The following is a 27,515-nucleotide window of genomic DNA, read 5'->3' as shown; positions in this document are numbered from 1 at the left end:
ACCAGATTTGTGTTTAAGTAATAACATCTTTTAGACCCTACTCTTTTGAAATATGGCTTTCTCACAAGATGATACTTTTTCGATCTGCATAAATTACTCTGAATGGTAACTTGTAGTTGTATTGTTAGTACTAGGCAATCCTTCTGGCTCTAAGTTTCTTTGCCGTGGAACGACAGAACATCCAGTGAATGTACTATATATTGGATATAATTATATCTCATCTCTCCCTTCCTCAAGAAATAAATACTGAGTCAGAAAAGTCTGTGGAAGTATAAATATGGTGAAGTATCATTTATAATACTGTAATATACTTTGGGGTCATTCAGGGTAACGGGAAATTTCTGAATGCTTTCACTCCCTAGTGAGTTATATTCAACTTCTCCTTCTTTTTTAGAAATTCCATGAAGAAAATTCTGATTCCAAGATGTCCTGAGATCATGTGATTCCATAAGGATTTTTGAACTGTTACTTTAAAAACAAAACAAAGTATGAAAAACTGTGATTGAGTAAATGGATAGATTTTACTCTTACTGCAAAAGAGCACATCTGTGCTGCCTGTTGCAGTGATTAGCCACCATTGTTAACATCTTCATATTTTATATTCCTAATAACAGTGATGACTGAGAATCCTTTTGAGTTTCCAGCTGACAGAATTAATTGTTGCTATTTTCCTAGGAGCTATTTCTTTAAAAGTACAGTTTAAATCCAAAAGCTGGACTGCTCAGTTATTATTGCTATTAGAAAGTAATTCATAATGTCATGTTTACTTTTGTTCTTTATTCATATTTTCTTTCCTGCATCGTTTTAGTCAAGTAATGGCTTTTGAAAAAGGAAAGTTCAAATAGCAACTAAAACTTAAGGCTGTGATTTTTCAATATAAAAAGCACAGCTGTTGGCCAAAGTGAAGGAATCTTTTTTTCAGTTTTTATGGAGAAACTGAAGGGGTAACATTCTGACAAGTAAGCTGTATTAAGAGCTCTGCACATGTAAGAGACCTCTTTATTTATCACAAAGGCAGACAACACACAAACTAGGAAGAATTGAAATGCTATTGATTTTATTTTTCGGAGAGTTGTTAATTCTCTGTGTTTCTCTTAAGGGGTTTAGCCATAACTGTGCATAGAAGAATAATTATCTTGCTCTATCAAAAAATGAAGGGGATAATATGTGGTAAATTATGTTCTGATATCCTCCTATGGCAGTTTAAAACTGACACAGCAATTTGAGTCTGCTTTCTTCTTACCCCAGTCGTGGACCGATGTTTCCTTTTTATATTCATTTATATTCTTCTCCCCCTCTCCTTCACTTTATTTTAGACAATTAGTAATATACTACTAGCTTTGTGACCCTGTAGCAAGTTAAAGGAAAAGGCCACTTCGGTCTGGGGTAACCCAGCAAGTCCTGCAGCACAGGCAGGGCAGGGGGCTACCCTTTCAGGATGGAGGGGAGCGGATTCCTGAGACACAAGAAACAATGCATTCATTTGTTTCCATGAACGGTGCTGTTCTGAAGTCTTCAAATTTTCCCTCTAATAGGAAACAGTGTACATTTTAATTAAAAAAAAAAAAAAGGCAAACTAAAATTTCTTGAAACATCACTTCTTCCTGAACTGCAGTGAGTGTAATTCACTTGTCACCTCAGTGCTTTACAGTTTGAAGTGGTCACTTATCTGATGGTTCCCACAAGCCTTAGGCTTTACAGGGTCATATCATTGACTTAAAATGAATTAACTTGTGTTACATCTATAGAGAGCAAAATTACACACTCCAGAATTTGCAGTTGCAGCATTAGTTATACAGTTCTGGGTGTTCTTGCCACCCATGGGATGCCTGCTTCTCACTACAACCTGTTTCTGGACACATGCTTATGTCTTATTTTCCTTTTGGCATGTAGAAAGCTGTTAATACAGTTCAAGGCCAAATTGTGTGTGGCTTCTATATGTAGATAAGATGTTTTGGTATTCATGTCCCTTTCATTTGTTTTTTTTTTTTAAGTGTACAAGAAAATAGCCTGTTAAATGATTGTTGAAGGCTACTTTTCTGTTTGTTTGTTTTTAATTTTTTTCTATCCTATACATTTAGTTGAACTTTGTAGAATTGTGGTGTTGGTTTTGTTTATATAGCCAGATTTTTTCCCCCTTTTTGTGGTCTTCCTTGGTTCTTTGAACGTGCTCTTCTTCTAATTTGTTTTTTCTCTTTGTTCTTATATATTCGTTCCTCCACCCCCAACCCTTTCTTTCTTTCTCTCTCTGATTGAGAGGCATTGAATTACGTTTTCAGTAGTACAGGCTTCTTGCCGATATGAAGGGAACTTTTCAGAAAGAGACCTACTCTGGGTCATTTACTTTTGAATACAGTTTTCAATCGTTCAAGTTTTGGATGGTTTATATCTAATGTGTGTTTCATTTTTTTGGAAAGCTATATTTTGTATTTAGGAAATGGTATACTATTTTGCTATTTGTACTGAGTGAGTACATTGGCATAAATATAGAAATTTATATATATACATATATATAAACTATTCTTTTTTTGCCACACATTTTTGTGGTAAATTTGTGAGTTTGTCTGATGTTCTACCACAACGTGGCGTCTGATAACAGTGAGGGGGGGTTTGTTATGTCTTTATTGAGTATTTAAGTATCTTTTGAAACAAATGACCTGTTCATCTGTGGCCATTCCATCGGGCAGTTCCTTGATGTTTTTAGTGGGCTAAAGGCAGCTTACTGTGTGTTTGCTGGATCTTTCACTCAGCAAAATGTTAGAGTAAGGAGACCCATCTAGGCAGTTGTATCAAATGGTGTTTCACAAGAACGAGCCATTCAGTCCTTGCTCACTATATATTTAATATTTTATTGTTGTTATTGTTATTATTAATTGGCTTTCTGTATTCTATGCCTTTTATTTATGACACTAAAAAAATATCCCATGTTTGTAATTTTAATAACATTTTCCCCATCTTGTAATATCCAGAGCTACTTTATAAATTCTCTGAACCAAAAGCATTTTCCTCAATATATCATCTCTCCCCACCCCATCAGGAAAAATTACCCAATATATTGTTCAGGTTATAAGAAGGACCAGCCACACAATCCAGTGCTTCAGTTTTAAAATGTAGAACTCTAACTGCAGAGGTATAAAGAGGTGGCTTACCCAGCAGGTATAAAAATAAGAAGTAGAAATAAAATACTGTAAGTTTATTTCTGAGTTTTCTGACTTTTTTCCTAAAAGATTACACAGGAGACTCAGGAAGTCTATTTGTTCACCAAGTTCCAATTAGAATGTTTGTTAATACTGCTCTGTGGACGAAGTGGTGGCAAGAAGACTGGCTTGTGTGCTGACTTCTGTTCTGTCATTTAGCAAGAGGCTTATCATTATAAAATGCTGATTGCCAATGCCAAGTCACCAGGGACCAATTTTCTGTTTTATAGTATCTAAGTTTAGAACAGAACATACACCTGAACTGTATAGTGGCTTGATTGGATGGAGGCAGAAAACCCAATTTTTGTTTTCATAAATTTTGTGGTTATTTATACAAGGGCTGTGCTATGCTACCATATTCTTATTCAATAACGATGATTTTTTTTTAACATTGTTTAATGTTCCTTACACCTAAAGGTCAATGTTAAGTACAGCATTCTGAATATTTGGTTGCAAAAAGCATTTGTCTTCTTATGAAGAGTTAGCTCAGTAGTCAGTGGTTGATACTTGTGCTAATAATACAATTTCCAGATTACTGTTACAACTTATAACTACATATGGGAGAGACTCCATGAGCCAGCGAAGGCCTTGGAAGCAACAATTAAATTTATTTATGGCAGAAGGACCTAAATAAACTATGAACCTTTTTTATTCCTTTATATTGTTACATTCAATTGCTCTTGCTTTTAGCAACTCACCTTAATGCTTGGAGCTTATCTCTGTGTGTGTGTGTGTGTGTGTGTTACTCATTATTGTCATTCCATTATAGATCCACACCAACATGGGAGAAGATAACTAGAAGTCATATTGGCTTCTGAGCTTTATCAGGTTACCTTTGTATTGTGCTGTTACTTAGTCAGTACAAGTCTGTTTTGCCAGTCTCCCTAGAACAGGTTTTCAAAGGGCTTAGTTTAATATAAAAGCAGAATTAACGAAGGATCTCCCTTCCTTCCTTTCTTTTCTTTTTTGGTAATATTGTATATGCTATAGTTGGAAATTTCATTATAGTGCATTTCTTGTCCATCACAACTTCAGTTAATCTGCCTAGGAAAAATAATGTCAAAGGAAATGAGAAAGAAATTATATCTGAGTCCCTCTAGAACTAAGATAATTCCTTTTGACCATTTAAACTGTTTTAGACACTTGTTTTGGAAAAGTGAAATCTGTTTAGATAGATCAGTGATTAAAGATCAGAATTAAATGCGATAATAATCAAAGTCTCAAAATAAACATGACTTATACTCACAAGGAGTAATTTGAGAATTTTTCATTGTTCTCATGAAAATTTCTGTTGTAATACCTGTTCCCTAGTTAATTTTTTTTCTAATTAATTGAAAATTATATGAGGCCTGTTAGCTTTATGCTGCTTCATGACCACAGGCTTCATCCCTACCCAGTGCAGCCATGTTATAAGGAGGGACTCAGTGAAGACAGAGACTGTATAGTTCAGCAGCTTTATTAGAAAAATAACTCAAGAGTACATGCCTTAGTAAGTTAGGTTAGTAGAATCTCATAACATATTAAAAAGAGGTTTTCTCCTCTGCTTATTTGTGTCACTAGACCTAAATCATGGACATAATGTTCATAATGCAGTAAATATCAGAGTAACTTAGTGTCACTTGTGAATTGTCCCAGTGCTCTACTTACTTCTTTAATCCCCATTTGTTTTCATGCCATTCTAGCCTCATTCATTAATAAAATTCTATTTTTACTCCACTTTCAGGAAATTTTTTTAAATTAATATTTTATATCAAGATCAAATACTTATGGAAAAGTGCCTTTTTACCATGATAGTGCCCCTTTCTTGTAATTTCATTTTTCACTATTGCCAAAAACAAATACACAGATGATTTCACTAGGCCCCAACTTTAGTTTTTTCATTTAGCCATTCTTTTCTCCATTTTTCGATCACAGTAGAAAACAACTTCATAAATTTCTCCCTTTGGCCTAAGAGTAACAGAGAAGATACATTGCTAGAATTGTTCCTTTGAGGGATGGTAAGTAATAGATTATAGAATTATACTCTTTCAGTTTTATATAAATTATCTAAATTTGTCTTCATCTTGACCAACTAATGATAGGTCTTATATGAATGCTAATGAAAATTTTGTTATCTGTGAGACTTCATGTGCACAAATGTTTGTAGTTAAATTTCAGGAAGGAAATATTTAAAGCATCTTCTCTGATCTTATTAGATGGATGAAAACCACATGGTTCAGGTAAAAGCTGGTAATGTCAACTTTTCTAACTAGACAAGGCCATGTAATTCATTGTAGTGCACCTCTTACCTGTCAGAACCTTCGTAATCTTTACGAAAAATAGTGTCAAAGGAAATAAAGAAGTTATTTTGGAATCCCGCTAGAACGAAGATAATGATTCCTTTCAACAGGATACAGTTGGATTGAGTGTCCCTCTGGTTTTTGTTAATTTTGCCTCTTCTGTAGCTCCTTACTGCAGTGGTGGTGTCTATCGAGAGAGCAGGATAGCAGTAGCTTGGGGATAGAGCTGCTTTCCCCGTGTGAGTATTTCTTTGACTTAGAGTCTCTGAAGACTGCAAAGCTTTATGCAGTATTCTTAATACCCTCATGATATTATGCACTTTAATCATTCCAAAGAAGTCAAGAATGCTCTGTGGTGATGATTCCTTCTTAATGAATACATTTAACTATTTATGTCCCTTTTTACTTTGGATAGCCAGCTGGGTGTAAGTGTTACGTGAATATTTTCTAAAATGACTGTATAGTAGGACTGAAGACTTTGAAATGTAATTGACTATATGAGGAAATTATTCCACTTCAGCAAATCATTTTAGAAATATTAAATGTTCAGCTTGCTAATCTATATGTTTGAGACTTAATTAAAACCAGCTCTCTTCCAGTATATTTTGTGTCATGTTTATAAGAACCTTGTAGTATATAGTTTTCTACATAAACAGTATAAACCAGTGGTTTTCAAAGCCCACCAGCCAATGTCAGTATCACTTGGGAACTAGTTAGAAATGCAGATTTGGGGCCCTATCATAGACATACTGAATCAGAAACTCTGGCACGGGGCCTAGCAGTCTGTGTTTTAACAAGCCGTTCAGGTGATTCTGATGTATGCTCATTTGAAAACCACTGGAGTAAGTGTTATACAGTAAGATCTAGAAATGTTCCCCCCCGCAGTCATACAAACAGTTATGTATATTGTTCTTTATGTAAATTCAGCTTAACCTGGTTATCCATAATCATTTATTGGCAATGATAATTTATTCTCAGTACTGCCTATAGAAATATAGTATGTTTTATATACATAAACAGTTTACTGATAATTCAGTTAACTTAGTTTGGCATTTTACTACCATGTACTAAAAAGTTTACATTAAATGACTGATTTAAATATATAGGTGCAATCTTCTATATTTCTTTTAATTGTTAATGATATTTAAGTAGCTAAAACAATTGACGGGTGCTAAAGTCTCCTGTTTATCCATGAAATGGGTACATTATGGGCAGTGATATTACAAGTTTTCTTTTCATTGCCTCTTACTTTACCAGCAGACCACAATTTTGGTCTGGCTAGACCAACCCTCAGAACATCATTCCTTGTATTCATATTTGTATCTGAGATGTTTAACAAGATGGCTGGCCAGGTCCACAAAGCACCTTATTTAATTTCTTTTTTAAATAGGTGAAACTTATTTAAAAGTAGCTTGGTTTGTATGAGAACTGATGCAGTTAGCTATTCTTGGAACTTATGCTTCAGACAAGCATTATTTACTAAAATAGATATTGGACAAGCAGTGCATTATATAATCTGGGCACTTCTCCCTTCTCAATTGTATGCCTCATGGTGAATATAAACTAACAAGATAAGTAGATTTATCCATTCACTTTAATCTCCATGTGTAATTCAGTACCTTCATAATTGCTGTAATCTTCCTTCCACTGTTTACAAATCACCCAATTAATTAACTCATGGAAGAAAAATGCACATTCAAAATAAAAATAATTGTATACTCACTTTATAAAAATCACCACTGCTGTCTTTGCTTAACACTAGCAGTGGAAATGTAAGTGGCTTACTCTACAAACCTTGGTGCTGGCAATACATAGGCAAACCGTGGGGAGATGCTCTAGGTACATTCCTCCTTTCTTGTTCCCTTTCCCCTTTTCCCCACTTTATTGCATAATATATTCCTCTATCCAAAGCATTCTACCACAATTCTATTTGACTCCAACTTGTAATATCTCTTTTCAAAGACCCGTGTTTAACCATATCATCCTTGCTCTCTTTTTTCCCCAGAAGGAATTTGGTTTGAAATAGTTTTAGGGGTTGCTTCTTATTTTAGCTGATGAACCTCAGGACAACACACACACATACACACACACCATCTCAGATGTTTGAGAGTGGCTTTGGAATCAGACTAATGCGTCCAATAAAGAACTGTCCTGCACTGAAGTGTTTATGACTTTAGTAACTACAAATTGATTCCAGTGACACTGAGCTAATTTCTTTTGAGCTAATGAATGTATCTGCTCACCTTGTTCCCTTCTAATTGATAAGCTCCAAGTAGTGGCTACTTTTTTGGGTCAACTTTTACTGAGTTTTATTCACTTCTTTTACCTAGTCTTTTAATTAACATACTGCAAATATTTCATTAACAAGTGCTTTAGTTACCATTCTGCCATTTAAATTTTTTAATTTTATTTTATTTTGCTTGAGCACACTGGTCAACCACTGAACTGCCTTCTTCCATTGTCCTGCAATGATATAAGGATTACATTTTTGTGTATATGGCTTTCATAGTTGGGATTTCAGAGCACTGACACCAGATATTTTCAGTTTGTTCTGTGGGGGAATTTCATTTGCATCTATGTTTTTAGCTATCTGTGATAACTTGTTAAATATTAAAAAGATATTTTGCTTCTATTGGAACATTTGTATACTCGCAACTATATTTCTGTAAACAGCTGCAGTCAAAAATAAAACATTGAAAGTTTTCATTTTGCAGTGGGTAACTGTCTTTTTTCCTCAAACTTTGTGAATGAATCCATATCCATGAATGTCAGTTTTGAGCAACGTGAGTATGTGGCTGAAATTATAAAATCATTTGGAAAAGGTACGAAGATACAGATCTATTTTTGAGCATTTACTTTGTGCCTAGTAGTTTTCCCGGGCAGCATACAAAGTGACTCAGTGTGGTAGCAAATCATGTAGCACAGAGGTGATTTTGATAAAAACCAAATCTCCCCAGCCCTCAAACATCCAGAGGCAATAATCTCTTTTTGTTGTTCTTCTGTCAGTTCTTTCACATACATAAATTAGTGTTTACCAATATGTGGTGTCTATATAACATATCACTAGCAGTATTCAAAATGAGACATGAGTAAACATATATATGTCTATGTGCATTAGAAAAAATCTATGTCCACCTACTAGACTTTGGGCAAATATAAGTGATATTAAAAACAAATATAGATGATACATAGATATCATGAATTTGATATATAAATAACTGAAACTTCAGAAGCAGTGCTTTGAACAGTATGTTTATACCTTCTTATCACATATAGTCTGTGTCTGTTGACTCTATGAAAGTGACTGAATTCTCAGCATATGCAAATGTATACACACACGAGTTGTTTTAGGAGGCTGTATATATTTCAACAATGCTGCCATTGTTCTAAATGTGTTTAAAAGTTGTCTTTTGGCCTTAATTGACTTCCAGCAGCACTGGAAAGGAGTGATAATGAAATGAAATTCCGTAAGTATAAATATCAAAAAGGGTGGCGGATGGGTTAGATGGGTGATGGGTATTAAGGAGGGCAATTGTTAGGATGGGCACTGGGTGTTGTAAGTTAGGAATCACTGAATTCTACTCCAGAAACCAATACTGCACTGTATGTTAACGACCTAAAATTTTAATTTAAAAAAATTTTTTTAAAATAATAATAAAAAAAAAACAGCCGGTGTGGGCAAAAGACTGATCTGAAGTTGAGGCTATACCGTGGCTGCCAGGAAAGCTGATGCAATCCTGGGTTACATAATTGAAGTTACAGTGTCCAGAACAAGGGAGGTGGTTGTCCGGCTTTACTCCAGGCTGGTCAGAGTACTCCTCTGTCATGTTGTAAGGAGCAAACATTCTCAGCAGCCATGGAATCGGGCCTGTAAGAGAATTGGAGCATCATTTATGCCTGCTCGGGACACAACAAGGACTCTAGAAGCATAAAAGCAGCTACAGTTTCTCAACAGCAACACTTAATGGTCTTGCTGTCAAGAAGAGTTATTCATTGCCGCTCTAGTGCCCTCTTCCATGGTGCCGCTGTCCCTGCTTCCGCTGAGGCAATACAGTCAGTGTAGTATTTAAAAGCATAGGCTCTTGAGTTTGCCCACCTCAGTGGAGTTCCAGGCTCCTGCACGTGCTGTTTAACCTCTGCATTCCTCCATCTCCTTACTTACAAAGTAGAAACAAAAATAAAACCCTCCTCTTAGGGTTATTGCAAGAACTAAGTAGAGGGGTGCCTGGGTGGCTCAGTCGGTTAAGTGGCTGCCTTCGGCTCGGGTCATGATCCTGGGGTCTTGGGATCGAGCCCCACGCCTGGCTCCCTGCTCAGTGGAGAGCCTGCTTCTCCCTCTCCATCTGCCTGTCTGCCTACTTGGGCTCGCTCTCTATCTCTGTCAAAAAAAAAAAAAAAAAAAAAAAATCTTTAAAAAAAAAAAAGAACTAAGTAAATTAATCCATGTAAAATTACTTAGTTCCTGGCACGCAGTAAGTGCCTAATAAGTGTTACCTTGTTTTAGTATTACTAGTCCTGACACTACTTAGCTATTCTGTCCCTTGTGCACTAGATCCCATATCCTTTTGTGCTTTGTTTTTTTCAAAGACCTGTTCCTGTAATTGTCTTCTTTCTCCAGTATCAAAACCTTTTCTCTGAGTCATTCCTACTGGCATATAAATTTGCTGTAATGTCCCTTCTCTCTTAAAAAAATCAAATAACTTTCTTTGACCACACAAGTCTGTACACAAAGTTTCCACTTCCTCTCCTTCCATTCTTTATTGAACCCATTCCAATCAGGCTTTCATGAAACCACTCCCCCGAAATATCTCTTGTCAAAATTACCAGGGGCCTCCACATGACTTTATGCAAAGGTCAATTCTCAGACCTATCCTACTTGGCTTATGAGTACTATTTGACATACTCAATCACTCCCTCTTTGAAACACTCTCTTCTCTTAGCTTTCAGGACCCCACGCTCAGCTCTTCTGCTCTGCTGGGCACTTTTTTTTATTTTCATCTTCTTGACCTAACACCGGAGAGTCGTAGGTCAATCAGCAGATCTCTTCTCTTTCGCAATTTATTTCCTAGGTAATCTCATCCATGACATTGCATCATATGCTATATCTATGTTGAAGATGCCCATATGTATGCCTCTAGTCATAACTTCTCCCCTAAGTCCAGGTTCCTATTACCCTTAATAGACATCCATCTCAAACATAAAATGTCTGAAGTCAAATTTTGATTTCACCCTTCCCGACCCCAACTTCTGCCCCCAATATGCTTTCCTGATTCTTGATCATCTTAGCAAATGAGAGTCTCCATTCTTCCAGCTGCTTAAGCCAAAATACCTTCGAGTTAATTTTTATTTGACCCAGATCCAATCCTTTACCAAATACTGTTACGTCAACCTTTGAAATATATTCAACCTTATAAAAACATCCACTTCTTGACACCTCTGTTGCTCAAAGCATTTATTAACTAGATTGTCACACTTTCCCACAAGCATAAGTCGTGCTTCCATCATTGTCTTATACTTGATTCCTCACCTACCAGCCAGAATTAAACGTGAGTCATATTATACCTCTGCCCAAAACTCTCCAGCCACTCCCCATCTTTATTTTCTTACAGTGCTTGTAAGGCTCTGTGTGATCTGACCCCGGCTATGTGACCTAGCCCCCTCTTCCTTTCTCTGCTTTAGTCACACGAATGTCCTCTCTCTTCCTCACACTGCATGTTCCTGCCTTGGATATTTGCCCTCTGCCATCACCGCTGCCCAGAGTGCCTTCTCTCACGCATCTACATCTCACTCTCACTTTATCAGGTCTTTGCTCAAACGTAGCCTTATCGGGCAGATCTTTCTTGATCACCCTATATAAAACAAAACCACGCACATTCCGTCTCTGTCTTACCCTGCTCTTTCTTCTAGCACGAAGTACTTGGTTTTGTTCATTGCTGTGGTCCCAGTGCCTAGCCGAGTACCTAGCCCACTGACTGGGTAAATCGGAATACATCGGGCAAATCACAATAAATACCGCTGCCCCTCGGCATTTGTTTACTGAATTCTAGGTTTTTCTTGATTTCTGTAACACTCTTATCTGGATCTCTAAATGTCCTGTAGATTCCCTGCGAGGATCTTAATAGGTTGTTCCTTTACCATTCAATATGAAGCAGCCCTGTTGGGAGAGGTCTCAAGTCTTGAAGGCATCTGGCCATTTGTTTTTAGATTTTATTTTTAAGGAATGCTCTCCACCCAACATGGGGCTGGAACTCACAACTCTGAGATCAAGAGTTGCATGCTCCATGAGCCAGCCAGGCGCCTGGGGCCATAATTTATTATTGTATGCTCTGATCCTGTCTTCCCTAACAGATTCCACTTTTACCTGTTCCCAGTTTCAAGCAACCTTGCTTTGCCTAATAGCTCGTTTCCTTACAATGCACCACAAGAGGGCGGCCTTTCATCATATTCTACTTGAATTATGAGGACAGCGAGCCGCACTTCAATAACTGAAATTGGAAGTATGTCAGAATTGTTCAGAGTTAACGAAACTCTAGGATTACGATTTCATCCCCAAAATTGTGGGACCAAATCGCATCCAAAAGGAAGTCATCAGTTTAGCTATGATAGAGAAGAAAACCTTCCAGGGTGTTATATAGCTCAGAAGAAATAAAATACTATTTGTAGAAGGCTGTTGTTAAGTATTGGGAATAACTATTTCTTGAATTCATTCATTGCAGCAGATGTGGTGTACAGATGTGTTGGCTTATTTCTGCAGACATTAAATTAGAAGACTGAGATAAAGAAGAGACTTTTATTATCTTCACTTGAAGGTATCTGCAGGTATTGTATACAAACAACAAAAGTTGAAGAGTAACACATTAGGCATATTATTAGTCACTGTGCAGTAATTAAAGCCAGTATCATAAACAAGCACAGATTAGTAACTACCAAACAAGTCCCTTGGGTCAGACAGATTCAGTCATTTCTTTCTCTGAGCAATTCCCTTCTGCTATAAGCCACAGAGAGGTAATTAAAAGAAAAATGTATCATTGAAGAGTTGGATGCTGTCTCGCCAGATTTAGCCCTAAAAATTTGTCCCTAACAAGAGGAATTAAATTGTGTAGAGGACCTTAAAGATTATTGTCTGGAATGTTTCTACTTCTTTCCCTGCTTTATATCCTAAGTGGCCTCCTGAGCCTAATCAGATTTTGCCATGATAGCAATCATAAGAATCAGTTATAATTAGTAAAACTATCCAAAAATATACGAACAGAGTCTATTCTGTCTCCTAGTCATTCCTTGTGGAAAAAGAAAAACACACATCTTAAAAAAACACAAATCTTAAAGACTAAAGCAAGTCAAGGAAGTCTGAAAAAGAAACCTCGATTTGGCTACATTTTAGAAGGAAACCTAGTCTTGTGAGTCTCATTTTCTGGCTTTGATCTGGTTGTCAGTTGGGATGGACTTGCCCAGATGATGGCCCACAGAAAGGCCAAATTTCTTGTTTTCCCACTCATTCTGCACTTCCTTTTTCATTAAGAATCCTGCCTGGAAGCTTAAGTCAAAGAGGCTACTTGGAGCAAAATACAGTGGAGTCTCATCCCAGATATTCTCCAGGCGTTTCTTCCATCCTTCCAAGATCTGAATTCGGGCCTCCATAGGAGTGTGCCCAATGCTATATGTCAGTTGAGGTTCCAAGACTTGGAAGCCACAGAAATGCAGAGTGCCACTCTGGGGATACACAAAAGCACAGAGATGAGTCACAGAACAAACCCTACACAGCTTGTACCATATACAAACAGCCAAAGTTAATCTAGGTTTTCTAAAAAGACACTCCGATATGGGGGGGCCTGAGGCCTCCCGCCGGAGAATCAATTCATAGCTATTTTCTCTCACCTGCTCTCTATTCGTAGCTGTTACCTATTTTAGCCTATTCAGCTGAGCTCTTTTTTAAATGAATAAAACCTTGAAACCCTGCCAGCCTTGGGATCCTCTGCCAAAAATGCCGGAAGCTCTATTACATAAGGGAGTTTCAGCCTCTTGGCAGCCGACTCTTGCCAAGGCATGCGGATGTGCCTTTCTCATGCCTCTCCGTTTAACCAGAGGAGTCTCAAGAAATGATTCTTAAAATTTATTCTCCAGTATTAGTTGTCCGCTCTTAAAGGAGGCCACCTCATTTGCTCTTCTCTCCAACCCTCTACCTTAGAAGAGATTATCTTGATAGTCCAGTGGCCAGCTCCCAAATAGCCTCCCTCAGACGACACTTCACTCTCGTTAGCTGGACTAAATCATTTCTTAGGATTTTCTAATCGCTTGTGAGGCCGTAGCAGCAACTTGGAGAAGGAACTCCAGGAAGCTTGGAGAGAGGTATCGGTCATCCGAAGAGGACCGGGGCACATGGCTATACAAATCTAGGGGTTACCTGCGCTAGCCCTTGGTTAGGAGGCGGCCAGGTTTGCACGTGGGCATACTCGGGTTATCCTTGCAGCGCAGGCGCCGGGGAAGACGAGCCCTAAAAGGGAGCTCCCTGGAGTTGGGAATTATTACGTGGCTCTCATCCTCACACCCCAGGTCTGTTTACAGCTGCGATCTTGAGGATCTGGACCCCACAGAAAGCCCGTTTGATTAACCGCCCCCTCCCCGAAGAGTCATTGAAAACAAGTAACCTGAATTGGCCAGAGAAGGATATTCATGTCTCCGTGGATACCCTGCAGGGAATACATGGAGCCACTGCCACCAGTGGTGACGGAAAGCACGGTCTTCTTCTTCTGTAAAAGGCAAGTCGTCGTCACCCTCCACCTCTCCGCGGTGATGGGAAGTTAACCAAACAGCCCCAGGGAGAGGCACGCACAAGCGCGCCCACCTGCCGCTGACGTCACTTCCGTCACTTCCGTCACTTCCGGCTCGGGCCCCTCTAAGCCGCTCAGTGGGGCTCCGGAAGTCACACCCAGGGCGACGGGGCACCGCTGGTGGCAAACCGGGGGACTACAAGACCGGTGTGCGACCGCTGCTGCCTAAGCGGGGCTCTGTCGCTTCCACCCGAATCCCCGCAGGGCTACGCGCGTGTCCAGGAGGCCTCAAAATGTTTCTTGTGGAGGAGGTGGGTCTCTAAAAAACTAAGATAGATTTTCTTTTTTTTTTAATTTTTATTATGGAAAATGTCAAACATACATAGAGAAAATAGTATAATATAGACGCTTCCACCACTACCCCGCCCCCCCCCCGCCCCCCCCGCTTCAACGCTCAGTATTCGCTTTAGCTCCTACCCTTGCCCCTTAGGTTCCTGGGCTATTTTAAAGCAAGTCCTAAAGTCATATCTAAATATCTACTAAAACCTTTATTATCCATCTCTCCCAGGAGCCTGACCTGAGTATCTAATTGTGTTCAAAACTCTGCCTCAGGACAGAATCTACCCAGAATCTAGCTGATAGGGAAAAAGCAGAACCATCCACCTACCTGGAAAGGTCCCTTGTCATACATGGCAGCATACGAATAAGCAAACTCCCCTATGAGCACTCGCTCGAACCAGCCTTTCAGGATGGCAGGGACTCCAAACCACTGCAGCGGGAACTGTGGGGCAGAGGGACAGAGAGGTCAGATCGGGAGCACCGCCAGCCCAGAGGGTGGCTCAGGTGCTTAGCAGCTGCCTGGGACGTCACAGAAGGGCAGACCTTTCTTGGGGCCCTTGTCATTTCTCCTGGAGGAGTTAGCACATTAAAATTACTGTCCTTGGTCAGTCAACTTGACACTCCTGTTTCTGCCTAAAGAAACTGCTACCGGTAGGTCTGAAGAGAGCCACATGCAATTAAGATTTGTTTCTCTGAGGGGCGCCTGGGTGGCTCAGTTGGTTAAGCATCCAACCCTTGATTTCAGCTCAGGTCATGATCTCAGGGTCGTGAGATCAAACCCTGCATCGGGCTCCACCCTCAGCAGGGCATCAGCTTGAGATTCTCTCCCTCTCCGCCTGCCCCTCCCCCCCAACTCTCTCTCTCAGATAAACAAATCTTTAAAAACAATAAAAGGTTTGTTTCTTTGAAATCACATTTAGCGGCAAAGTGTAAACAGCAAGGATTGCAAAGTTTGTTTCAATGTGTGACGCCTAAATCAATATTTTCTGAAGAGCTCACTTCAGTAGGAGTGGTATCAACAAATGAAACAGGGACCTTGTGTTCACGGATGTAAAATCCTATCATTTAGAATAAACAGCGCATGAGGATGAACTCATGCGGGCAAACAAATGACCCGTGTGACTAAGGTTTATCAGGGAATTCCCATGAGAAAGTGTCGTGGGGTCTCTTGTCCTGATAAAAGCAGAACAGGGACTATACTAGTATTTCTTCTCCCTGACTTAGGATTTAAAGACAATGACAAATGGAATACGCCCACATGAGAAAAATTAGGACAGAGAAGGAATTTGGAGGACTTGATATCTTTCTCCGATATTTGAATGGTTATTGACCTATAGGAGAGGGGGAAAGGGGCAGGGTTTTCGAACAGAAGGAACACGAGCTTGAAAACAAGATTGTCTTCTCACCCTGATTCTGCCATTGACGTGATGCAAGACCTCTGCCCCATAAGCCCCTTACTTTCCCTAAGTCTCATGTGCCTTAGCTGTGGAAAGAGGGGCTTGAGTAATCTCTAGAGGCTTCTTATCTTTATGACCCTGCAACTGTGAGGGGCCAGATCGCAGCTTTTAAGAGAAATGTGTAGGTTGTTTAGACAAGTAGATTTGGTCCCTGTGAGGGTCCTGCAGTCAGAGCTGAAAATAGGATTGCTCGGCTTGCAGGATATTAAGAGTTTATTCTTCCTCTGGTTGTTCTTGGAGAAGTGAGGGAAGTAAGCAGGGGGCTAGCCCACATGGCACCTCCGTATGAATCAAAATGCTCCTCCTCAGGACACTTAATTTGCATGTTGAAAGACTATCATGGGGCGCCTGGGTGGCTCAGTCGTTAAGCGTCTGCCTTCGGCTCAGGTCATGGTCCCAGGGTCCTGGGATGGAGCCCCGCGTCGGGCTCCCTGCTCCGCGGGGAGCCTGCTTCTCCCTCTCCCACTCCCCCTGCTTGTGTTCCCTCTCTCGCTCTGTCTCTATCAAAATAAATAAATTCTTTAAAAAAAGAAAGAAAGAAAAAGAAAGACTATCATACATAGTACACTGATTCTTCTATAGTAAGACTTTTCCTGTCATCCTTTGGTAACATGTTATAGTAAGTCTACAAATCTGCAGTGTATACATTGCCCTTTGATGTTGCTATTTCACAGTGCACAACCTGCACAGCTGTACTGATAGTAAATTAAACTTAGGCATCGTATAGAAGCTAAATTAAAAGACCACCAGGGTCTGTTCCAATTCTAAAATATGAGATTCAGACTTGAAAGCTGCTCCTGCCGCTGCCTTGGCTGCATGAGGATAAACCGCAGCAGAAAACGCGCTCCAAGAAGGCGTCCTATGGGGCGCTGGCTAATGGCTTGTGGCTTTGATCTGCAGCAGCAGGCCTGAGGGTCGAATAAAAAACCTAAAAGTTTAGATTCTTTGCAGCTGATTGAATAATTGCAAAAACCACAGCTGGCGTCACCCTCCTTGTGCAGTTTCCAGGGTCCTAGACATCCCACGTTCAGTATCAAAAAGCTGGTGAGAACCGGGAGAAGCAAAGTCACTGAGTCCAGGCTGGCATTTTCGGGAAAGAGACCTGGCCAGAAGCATATGCACATCCAGGACTGCCTGCCTAGCGGGGACACAGCTTCCAGGAGAGGAAAGGCCCCGCTCTGCGGCCGGAACACATTAAGCAGGGCCACGGGCCCTTCAGCTGGGCGGCTCTAACTGCAGAGGTCAGGCTCCCACGCTTCACTCCACAGACCAGTCGGGGTGCTGAGGCAGAGAAGGGGGGCTAACGGCAAACTATGAGAGATCCCACAAGGAATCACTCACGGAAGAAAAGCTCCAGGCTCACGTGTCGTCTTTGTAGTCCCCTATTTTCAAAGAGTAGTACGGCCAGGGGCACCGGGTCTATAAATCTGAGTAAGGGTGCACCTTTGAAGTCATCACCCTTCTTTACAGAGAATGCGCTCGAGTGGGTAACTGACTTTTCTGAGATCACATAGCTGATTAGGGGACCAGGCTCGGGCAGTGAGAACTCAAGGGTCCTGACACCCCTTCTGATGTCCGACCACACCTGAAAAATCACAAGGTCTGCGGCTTCTAGCTTCTTTTGTTCAGCCACAATATCCGGGCTCAGACGGCCTTCTTTATAAGCTAGCATAGACTCCACGGAATACTGGAAGGTCCCAGGGTCCTTCAGTGGGCCTGCCGAGAGGAAAAGGACAGGTTGAAGCTGGAGGGGCCAAGGATGCGCCAGAGAACCCACCGGTGAGACGTGCCACAGAGACCTCATTAAGGAGGGGAGCTGCTCCTACCTGTGATGTCCTTTCTGGAGATGACAGGATTGAAGTTCATGGCGTAGAGGTCCGACACGGTGACCTCCCATCCTTTCCCCTTCAAGGCCTCTACTGCTGCCTCCTTCATGGCATAGTTGAAGGATGTCTTCTCTGGATGGGCCAGGACGATCAGTACTCTTCTAGCTACTCAGGCACACACAAGGCAGACGGAGAAAAGCAGTTACCACGCAGCAAAGCTTCAGCTCCAGGGCGGCCACGCCAGGATCCACAATGCAAGAGTCGACTTCAGGGGTGCCTGGCTGGCTCAGCTGGAAAAGCACGCGACTCTCGATTTCGGGGTTGTGAGTTCAAGCCTCACGGTGGGCATAGAGATTACTAAATAAATAAATAAACTTAAAAAAAAAAAGGAGAGTCGGCTTTGTTAGGCATTGGGGGATGCGCTCCCCCCACTGAGGCCAGAAACATATTTTCTCCTTAAAAGTACCCACAAATAAAGGAGGCATCCTAACTAATTTTGTTGGCATATTTAATTGGCCATCTGCATGAAAATGGAATTATCCCCTTAGACAACTAATACAAGGTGTTAGGAGTCAGGACAGTGGTTCCCCTTGTCAAGGGGTACTGACTGGAAGGGCAGAGAAGGGGCTTTGGGGGTACTGGCAATGTTCTCTTTCTTGATCTGGGTACTGATCACACAAGTCTGTGACAAGTCACTTTGAATTTGTGCACTTTTCGGTGCGTCTATTGTATTCAGTATGTATTTTGAGTGTTTTGTTTTGGTTTTTTTTCACTATCCCACAAACACACCACCTAGAGCAATAAATTCCTGGCAGAGTAAAGATCTAAAGGGAGAATTTGTATAACCTCAAGACAGAGAATACTTTTTAAGAAAGACTAGAGATTCAGAAACCATGAAGGAAAAGCTTGCCAGATAAAGCCACATAAAAATTAAAAAATTTGTGTGTACCAGAAGGCACCATAAACAAAGTCAAAAGACAATCAACAAGGAGATGATATCTGCAACTCTTACCACAAAGGGTTAAAATCCCAAAGAACGCCTACAAACAGACCATGCAATAGAAAAACAACTCCAGGTCATGAGCACACTAGTCACAGAGGAAGAAATGCCCCACCCGGCACATTAGGGAAGTGCCCTCAGGAAAAGCACATTTAAATGAAATATTATTATTTACCCATCAGATTAGCAAAGCAGCTCCGTTGGTGGAAGGTGACTCTTGATCTTGATGTTGCGATTTCAGGCCCCACATTGGATGTAGAGATTACTTATAAATAAAATCTTAAAAAAAAAAAAAGGATTGGCAAAACAATTTAAGACAAGCAACACTGAGGGCTATGAAGATTGCAGGAAGACTGGCACCTTGCCAGTGGGACTATGACCTGCCTCCACCTTTAGGGAAAGTAAACAGGCTGAATCTCTTTAAATTTTAAAGACATATAAATCTTAGGGGCGCTGCGTGGCTCAGTTGGTTAAGCACCTGACTCTTGATCTCAGCTCAAGTCACGATCTCAGGGGTTGCCTGAGATCGAGCCCTGTGTCGGGCATGGAGTCTGCTTAGGATTCTCTCTCTCCCTCTCCACCCTCCCTCCCTGATCATTCTCTCTCTCAAAAAACAAAAACAAAAACAAAATCCCACACATAAATCTTTGATCTAGCTCTCCAACTTTGGGGAATCTGTTCTATAGACTAAAAGCATGGGGACATAAGGATACATGAACAAGGATCATCCTTGCATCCTGTATTACTCTTTTCACTGGCAAAAATGGGATACAACCTGACTATTTATGGGGAGTATCTGAATAAATTATGGTACATACATACATACTACAGACTAGTATGTTGTTAACAAGAAAGAGTTAACTATATATAGTCACCCAGAAAAAAGATATCCGTGATATATTGTTAGTTGATAAAATGAAGTAAATGTGAACCCATTTTTATAAAAGACAGAGAGGGGTGTCTGGCTGGCTCAGTTGGAGCGTGCAGCTCTAGATCTTGGAGTCGTGAGTTCGAGCCCAACACTGGGTATAGACATTACTTTAAAAAAAAAGACAAAGAAACTACATATATGTGTACATAGATTTGCAGTATATAGGTATGAGGGAAAAATAGTTTTCTTAGCTAAGTAAGAGATGGCAAGGAGGTAGAGACTGAGGGGAAGGAGTTCCTTTTTTCCTTGGACCTTTTTTGGACCTGTATTAAAAAAGTTGTTAGAACAAGCATGTTATACTCTTACAAGAACAGCATTTATTATTTTTTTTAGTTCTATTTTTTTTTTTAAAGATTTTATTTATTTAAGAGAGAGAGAGCGTGAGCATGAAGGGGGCACAGAGGGAGCGGGAGAAGCAGACTCCCCGCTGAAGAGAGAGCCCGATATGGGACTCGATCCCAGGACCCCAGGATCATGACCCGAGCCAAAGGCTGATGCCCAACCGTCTGAGCTACCCAGGCACCCCAAAGTTCTATTTATTTTAAAGTAATCTCTATACCCAACGTGGGGCTCGAACTCATGACCCTGAGACCCAGAATCCCGTGCTCCTCCGACTGAGCCAGCCAGGTGCCCTTTTTCTTCTTTATTTTAACTGAAGTATATTTGACACACAATGTTACTTTAGTTTCAGGTGAACACCACAGTGATTCCACACGTCTGTACATTAGGTCACGCTCACCCCAAGTGTAGCTACCACCTGCCATACCACACAACACCATTACAACACTGTTGATCATGTTCCCTGTGCTGTACGTTTTACCCCCGTGACTTATTCCTTCCATAACTGGAAGCCCATATCTCCCACTCCCCTTCAACCACTTCGCCCCTTTGCCCATACCACTCCCCTCCGGCAAAGTCGCTTTGTTTTTTTGTATTTATGGGTCTATGTCTTTTTGTTTGTTTGTTCATTGTTTGGGTTTTTAGATTCTACATTACAAGTGAAATACTATTTGCCTTTCTCTGCCAGAACAGCATTAATGGGTGCTTACTCTGTGCCAGACACTGCTCAGAGTACTTTGCATCCTTTTGCAGTTGTCATGGCAACGCTGAGATGGATACAGTGAGTATCCCCATATTATGGATGAGAACACTGAGGCACAGAAAAGTTAGGCTAGCTTGGGCGCCTGGGTGGCTCAGTTGGTTAAGCGACTGCCTTCGGCTCAGGTCATGATCCTGGAGTCCCAGGATCGAGTCCCAGGATCGAGTCCTGCATCGGGCTCCCTGCTCGGCAGGGAGTCTGCTTCTCCCTCTGACCCTCCCCCCTCTTGTGCTCTCTCTCCCATTCTCTCTCTCTCAAATGAATAAATAAAATCTTTAAAAAAAATTTTTAAATAAAAAAAAAGTTAAGCAAGTTACCCAAGTTTACATAGTAAGTGGTGAAACTGGAATAATTTTAAAATATGTAGAAATAGGGGCGCCTGGCTGGCTCAGTCAGAGGAGTGTGGGGCTTCGTGATCTCATAGCTGTGAGTTTAAGTCCCATACTGGGTGTAGAGAGTACTAAAAAAATAAAATAAAATAGGGCGCCTGGGTGGCTCAGTTGGTTAAGCGACTGCCTTCGGCTCAGGTCATGATCCTGGAGTCCCTGGATCGAGTCCCACGTTTGGCTCCCTGCTCAGCAGGGAGTCTGCTTCTCCCTGTGATCCTCCCCCTTCTCATGCTTTCTCTCTCTCATTCTCTCTTTCAAATAAATAAATAAAATCTTTAAAAATAAAAAAATAAAATAAATAAAATATACATATATATGTATATATATAGAGAGAGAGAGAGATTGAGAGAGAGAGATAAATCCACACAACCATGTGCAGGCAGCAGGGGGGGAGGGACCAGAGAATGGCAGAGAGTGGCGTATCCCACCACCCCTGCTCCTGGTAACTGGCATCACTACGTCGTTTGTTACTACTCCTAACAGTTGTGTCCACGGGTGGAGCTCCAGTGGGAGCAGCTGCTTCGGGTTAAATTCAGCCAGGTGTCTGCTTCCCGCCCCAGCCTGCCCGAGAGGATCGTTGCCGAACTTGCACGAGGCGCTTCAGGCTCTGTAAACTCAGAGGCGGTGGAATCTAAGTTTGATAAGGGATTTAAATGCTATGAAAGTGATTTATCTGCTTTGGACAGCCAGGGAAAAGGGAAAGGAGCTCCTGAAGCTGCCTCAACAAATTCCTACCCCCGTTTTTCTTTTTATCAACTCCAGGACTTCCCACTCTCAGGAGAAATGTGAGTATATTAAGTTCTGATGAGCATTTTCTCTGTGACTTACCTTTGCATTAGTTATCTCAATGTTTACTGAATACTGCTTTGTCAGTTTTTATTCTCTTGGCTTCCTACCTATATATAGATATAAAGGTTGTTTTTTTTTTCTTATCAGTGTTAACAAGCATTTCCTAAGTAGTAAAATATAAAGGCACTTCACCTAAAATGAGAAAATCAGGATATCTGTCGCTTGCTTTCAAGGAGCTCATCAGCTCCTAGCTAGAGGATGCATGATGCCCTCAAACATAAGCCATGTGAGCCAAGACACAAACAGGAAGGACGTATTTGCAAGAAATATAACTAACAAAGTTCAGTATCTGGAATATATTGATTCCTGGAAACAAGGCAGTAGGAAAATGGTCAAGGGTTGTGCACACACAACAGAACATTCATTTGCAGTCAACAGAGCAGGCTTGCTGCTTTGCCCGAGGGAAAGGGTAAAGGGGAGATTCACTACCCAACACACCACCAAGTCACTCGTCACCAGGTCCTTCTTCATGGACAAACCCGCAGTCTTTGAACTTGAAGGGTTCAGTGGCCCTTCCTGACATTTAACTACACGGCAAGTTTGATTTTCTCAGGATTTACCCTGAGAAAGGCAGTAAGACACGCAGAGAAAAAAACTAACAGTGTTAGCCTGACAGGGGAGGCAGGGGACAAAATACCTGAGGAAAACCGTCCACTTCAGGGCTGGCCAATGAGGAACAGCTTCAGGCGGCGCTGCCACTGAAGAAGAGGTTTGAAAGTCCGATGGGGTTATCATCAGTCCTTCTAATTAAACATTCATTTCTGCTTGCCAGGCACATCACTGACCTCACAGAAGCCACTGTACGTCCCACAGCCGAGCCTGCCCTTGATAATGCAGCTCTCTTCAGATTTCAGTCCACCCCTACGTGAAATATGCTCCCTGTTCATCCGCCCTTCTCTGTGTCCTGAAATCTGGTGTATCCACCCCCAGCCAACTTCTTCTCTCCCTGTGCACTGCTCATGTTCTCGCTAACCCATCCTCTGAGCCTCTCCATTGGGCTTGAGTGAGCACCTCCTACCCACCAGGCACTGCTCTAGGCATTTGGGATACACCAGTGTGCAAAAACACACAATTTTTTTTTTCCATAGACATACATTCTGGTGACCAAAGCATCCCGACTGTTTTGGGGGACCTGACCTCTGTCCTTATCTAAGGCTCCAATGTTCCTATGATTCTCTGCCTTCAAACTCAGGCCAATCTGAAACCAAGTTTTCACGAATATTCCAGACTGCACAGTACTCTGTCAAGCAGCAGTTTCATTTAAGACCAACATAGAACTTAATGACACGGGGACGTCTGGGTGGCTCAGTTGGTTAAGCGTCTGCCTTTGGCTCAGGTCATGATCCCGGGGTCTTGGGATCGAGCCCCACGTCTGGGCTCCTTGCTCAGCGGGGAGGCTGCTTCTCCCTCTGCCGCTCCCCCTACTTGTGCTCACTGTCTCTCTCTGTCAAAATAAATAATTAAAACCTTTAAAAACTTTTTTTAAAAAGAATTTAATGACAGAAAAAGATAAAGCTGGCAGAGAGAGAGAAAGGGGTCGTGGCACCTTGTTTTAATGTAAAGCACATCTAGATGTCTTTACCAGTAACAGCTATATTACCCACGTGATCATTCTGGCAGGAAGAATAAGCAATCAAGGAAAACCTATCACAAATAGAATAAGGGCAGGCCCTCCTATCAGTTTTGCGCATTCTGTTTCTACTAGTGCATTCACATTCTGCTAGTGAGAGGCACCTTGTGGTTGCAAACAAATGCTTTGGATGCACAGAATATTCTGTAAGATTGGAAAATCAGGAACTAGCTCTTGCCCTCTACTAGAGGAGTGCCAGTGCCCTCAGGACAGCTAAGAATGAAGTAGAGAGAACCCGCCCCTAAGATGCAGGCGGGAAGCCTGGTCAGCTGCCCTGCGGTCTCTCCCAGATGCTTCTCCTCTAGGTTTCTAGAAACTCTGGGTGGGCTGCAGCCTGTTTCACAGAGATTCTAACTCTAGTTTGTCAACTGCAACAGCAGCTCATCCCTCCCTTAACTTTTGGCAAGATGAGATTGTCTGCATGTGTGTTTTCAGAAAAAGGAACTAGGTTCAGAGGGAAGGAAATTGAAAAAAGGTAGAATTCTGTCCCAGTTGAGGAAATGGCTTTGTAAATGGTAGCACTGTCCCATCTGGGAATGAGGCTCTCTGGGAAAGAGCTCCCTGCGCCTGCAGGCCTTGCAGCTGGGGTGTCTTAGAGGCCATGCGTGCATCAGATAAACTTGTGACCCCTCAGGTGCCCTGGGGTGGATGGTGGAGAGGGGAGGCTCTGTCACTCCAAGTGGAACAGGGATCGGGTTTGCCCGATCCAAGGGTCACAGTCAAAACTGTCTCCTGGCCAGGCAGCCTGGGGCTGGTCTCTGTCAAACTAAAGGGAACAACTTCCCCAGCTCCAGTCATCACCGGATCTTTTAATTTCCCTCCAAAAGCAGATAATTCACCTTTTTAAACGAAATCACCTATCTTTATTGTAAATACTAGCAACTTATACCAAAATGTTTTAAATTCTATAAGGCCAAAGAAGTTATGCCAGTGGGCCAGATCTGGCCTTGGACGACCGGTTTCCGACCTATTTTGGAGGCAGTTTTTTTGCTACCGAGGTCAAGTCTCTTTCAAACCCCCACCCCGGTTCGTGGGGCTGGGATAGAAACAGGAGCTCTCCTTCCCGCAGTGTCTGGTCAAGGGCTCCTCCGGGATCCTAATGCCTTTGCTTTTTCTGTTTTGAGTCACGGAGAAAAACTGAGAGCTAAGCCCCCCCGGGGCTCCCGCAGACAAACGAGGGCTGGGGGCGCCTCTGCTGGGGGGCTGAGGCGGTGGGGGTTCCTGCTCTGGAGCGCGGCGGCGCGGCACTCACCAGCCAGGCCTCCGGCGGTGCGTTGATTGGCTGTGCTGCTGGTTGTCAGGGCGACCCTGGCCGAGGCAGAGTCCTCGCGGGGGTGGGGGACACGGCCGTCGGGCAGAGGCTGGGGTCCGGCGTGCCGCCTGCAGAGCGCCCGCCACTTTATAGCTCCCCGAGCCCAGCCCCCGGAGCGGGGGCCCGCCGGGGCGGAGCCGGCCGCTGGGACCCTGGGGCGCAGGGCGGGGCGCGCCGGGGCTGCGGTTCTGGGAGGGAAGCGGAGTCTGGGAGCTGGAGTAGGGACCCCCGACGTGGAAGAAGGGGGCGCTGAGGACGCAGGGGGCGGGGGAGGCGGGCGCGGCTAGAGGGTCTGGGTGCGGGTGGGAGGCATGCCCATCTGGACTCTGTCCAGAAACCACCTGGGGCCAGCAGGGGGAAGTTTCCGGGGGAGTCCCGGCGCACCCTGGCGCCTCTCCCAGCCTCGGGACAGCGCCTTCGCACGGAATGGGGCAGACCCGGAGGAGGGTGTACAGGGTTGTGGTCCTTAAGCCTCAGATTCGCTGAGTCACTGTGACTCGGAGATAGCCGGCCTGTTCCAGGGAAAGGGAATTGGTTTCTTCCTTGGCAAGGTTCAGATTCGGCCCTCGGGGGTCCCGGAGGATGCATTTCCCTTGGTGCCGGGAATCGAATTGGTTTTGTCCCCCAGGAGCTAGTCCAACCCTGGGGCAACTGAACAGAGCGAAGGGAAAAGTTCTAAATCTCTACCAAGTGAAAGTTGAAGTCTTCATCCTACAGGATTTATTGTGCTTGTTTTAGTGTGCTTTGCAGATTCTGCATTTTTTTTTTTAACTATAAATTGAAAGTTTGTGGCATCCTCGCATTGAACAAATCTGGCACCCTTTTGCCAACAGCATTTGCTCATTTTCTGTCTGTGTCACATTTTGGTAATTCTTGGAAAATTCAGACCTTTTCATTATATTTGGTGTGGTGATCTGTGATCAGGGAGGATAACTCACTGAAAGCTCAGATGATAAGCATTTTTTAACAATGAAGTATTTTTAAATTAAGGTATGTACATTGTTAGACATAATGCTATTGCACACTTAATAGACTATGGGGTAAACATAATTTTTTTTTAAGATTTCATTTATTTATTTGAAAGAGAGCAAGAGAGAGAGAGCACGCAAGTGGGCTAAAGGGCAGAGGGAGAAGCAGACTCCCCGCTGAGCAAGGAGCCCGGTGTGGGGATTGATCCCGGGACTCCAGGATCATTGCCTGAGCCAAAGGCAGCTGCTTAACCGACTGAGCCACCCATAAAATTTTTATATGCACGGGGAAACCAAAACATTCATGTGACTTGCTTTGTTGCGGTTCCCTGCAACCAGACCTACAATATCTCAGAGGTACGCCTTTGCTCTCAAAGGGAAGGCAAAAGAAATAGAACTTGAAAGTTAAGAAAAATTAGAAAAGAAAATTCAGAGGGAAGGGAGATGGGAGGTGCACCTTTGCAAAATCTTTTTTTTTTTTTTAAAGATTTTATTTATTTATTTGACAGAGAGAGACACAGCGAGAGAGGGAACACAAGCAGGGGGAGTGGGAGAGGGAGAAGCAGGCTCCCCGCAGAGCAGGGAGCCCGATGTGGGACTCGATCCCAGGACCCTGGGATCATGACCTGAGTCGAAGGCAGTTGCTCAACCGACTGAGCCACCCAGGCGCCCACCTTTGCAAAATCTAAGGGTGTGCTAAAAAACGCAGTAATCAAGGTAAATAACTATTTTTTAAGTCTGGTGGGTTTTTTTTTAAGATTTTATTTTTTAAGTAATTTGTATACCCAACATGGGGCATGAACTCATGACCCCAAGATGGAGAGTTGAGCGTGTGCCACCGACTGGGGCAGTCGGGCACCCTGATAAATAACTCTTTAATGCAATGTTTTTTTGAAAATCAATTTGCAGAAAAGAAAGTCATGATAGACAAAATATAAAAATTGTAAATAAAGATTAGTAACAGCACCAAGCCAAGCCATGTTGAGCCTAGAGAAAAATGAGGTTTCACTTAACACTGATTCATTCTTTGTTTTGGTAAAAAATAAAATTCAACTGAGTACATTTGGAGGGTCTCACTAGTTTTATTTAATGATACATGAATCAGGCAGCATCCAGTCTAGAGGGTAGAATGGGGGTCTGAGGAGCTGTACAAAATGAAAGACTTCTATAGGCAGAAAGGAGTGGAAACAAGGAAGTTATACTTTGCAAAAAGGGGATGGGTTTTTTTTTTTTTTTTGAGGTTACTTTCTTTTAGGGGATGGTGGGGGTCTGTCAGGTAGATTACCTAAGTAGTGCTGATCAGGCCATTCCGGACTGATTTCAGATTCCAGTTCAGGGTGAGCTGATTCTGTTTGGTGACATGCGGCTAAGCGTAAGTGATATTCTAATCTTAGGGAGATCATTTGCTTGGTGGTGGATGGCCAAAAATATGCATTTAAAGATTTGAGAGAATACAGCACAATGAGGAGAC

At 42.3% G+C, this 27,515-nt stretch overlaps 2 protein-coding genes across 8 annotated transcripts in view; one reads left to right on the top strand and one right to left on the bottom strand.

The window, feature by feature from the left end:
* The window catches only part of NFAT5 (nuclear factor of activated T cells 5), a 122,965-nt gene extending 114,783 nt beyond the window's left edge, over positions 1 to 8,182 (top strand). For all 6 annotated transcript variants that reach the window (XM_035024874.1, XM_035024872.1, XM_035024873.1 and 3 more), the window contains one exon: positions 395 to 8,182. The gene's annotated coding sequence lies outside the window, so the exon portion shown is untranslated. The remainder of the gene's footprint in view (positions 1 to 394) is intronic.
* A 4,065-nt stretch (positions 8,183 to 12,247) lies between these two features.
* NQO1 (NAD(P)H quinone dehydrogenase 1) lies at positions 12,248 to 25,431 on the bottom strand. 2 transcript variants are annotated; one of them, XM_035024878.1, is made up of 8 exons: positions 25,017 to 25,431; positions 22,772 to 22,832; positions 19,042 to 19,145; positions 17,867 to 18,031; positions 17,626 to 17,756; positions 14,912 to 15,025; positions 14,122 to 14,223; positions 12,419 to 13,186 (listed from the first exon to the last, which is right to left on the bottom strand). In XM_035024878.1, the coding sequence occupies exons 3-8, from the start codon at positions 19,043 to 19,045 to the stop codon at positions 12,881 to 12,883; spliced, it is 822 nt and encodes a 273-aa protein (XP_034880769.1). In that variant the 5' UTR covers positions 19,046 to 19,145; positions 22,772 to 22,832; positions 25,017 to 25,431; the 3' UTR covers positions 12,419 to 12,880. The 2 variants fall into 2 exon arrangements, with proteins under 2 accessions (XP_034880770.1, XP_034880769.1); XM_035024879.1 differs by lacking the exon at positions 22,772 to 22,832 and having other exon boundaries at positions 12,248 to 13,186.
* Positions 25,432 to 27,515: the final 2,084 nt, after the last annotated feature.

The sequence above is a fragment of the Mirounga leonina genome, unplaced genomic scaffold, assembly GCF_011800145.1.
Source record: "Mirounga leonina isolate KUSES-001 unplaced genomic scaffold, KU_Mleo_1.0 Mir_180, whole genome shotgun sequence".
Classification (NCBI taxonomy): domain Eukaryota; kingdom Metazoa; phylum Chordata; class Mammalia; order Carnivora; family Phocidae; genus Mirounga; species Mirounga leonina.
The sequence above is the reverse complement of the archived record's forward strand: the minus strand, read 5'-3'. Positions and strand labels throughout refer to the sequence as shown.

Excerpts from the sequence above, each read along its gene's own strand:
- NQO1 (XM_035024879.1), bottom strand. Across the intron at positions 15,026-17,625 it reads CAGACCTTGTGATTTTTCAG|TTCCCGCTGCAGTGGTTTGG; the intron begins GTGTGGTCGGAC and ends TCTGCCCCACAG. Across the intron at positions 14,224-14,911 it reads ATGACAAGGGACCTTTCCAG|AAGAAGAAGACCGTGCTTTC; the intron begins GTAGGTGGATGG and ends TGCCTTTTACAG.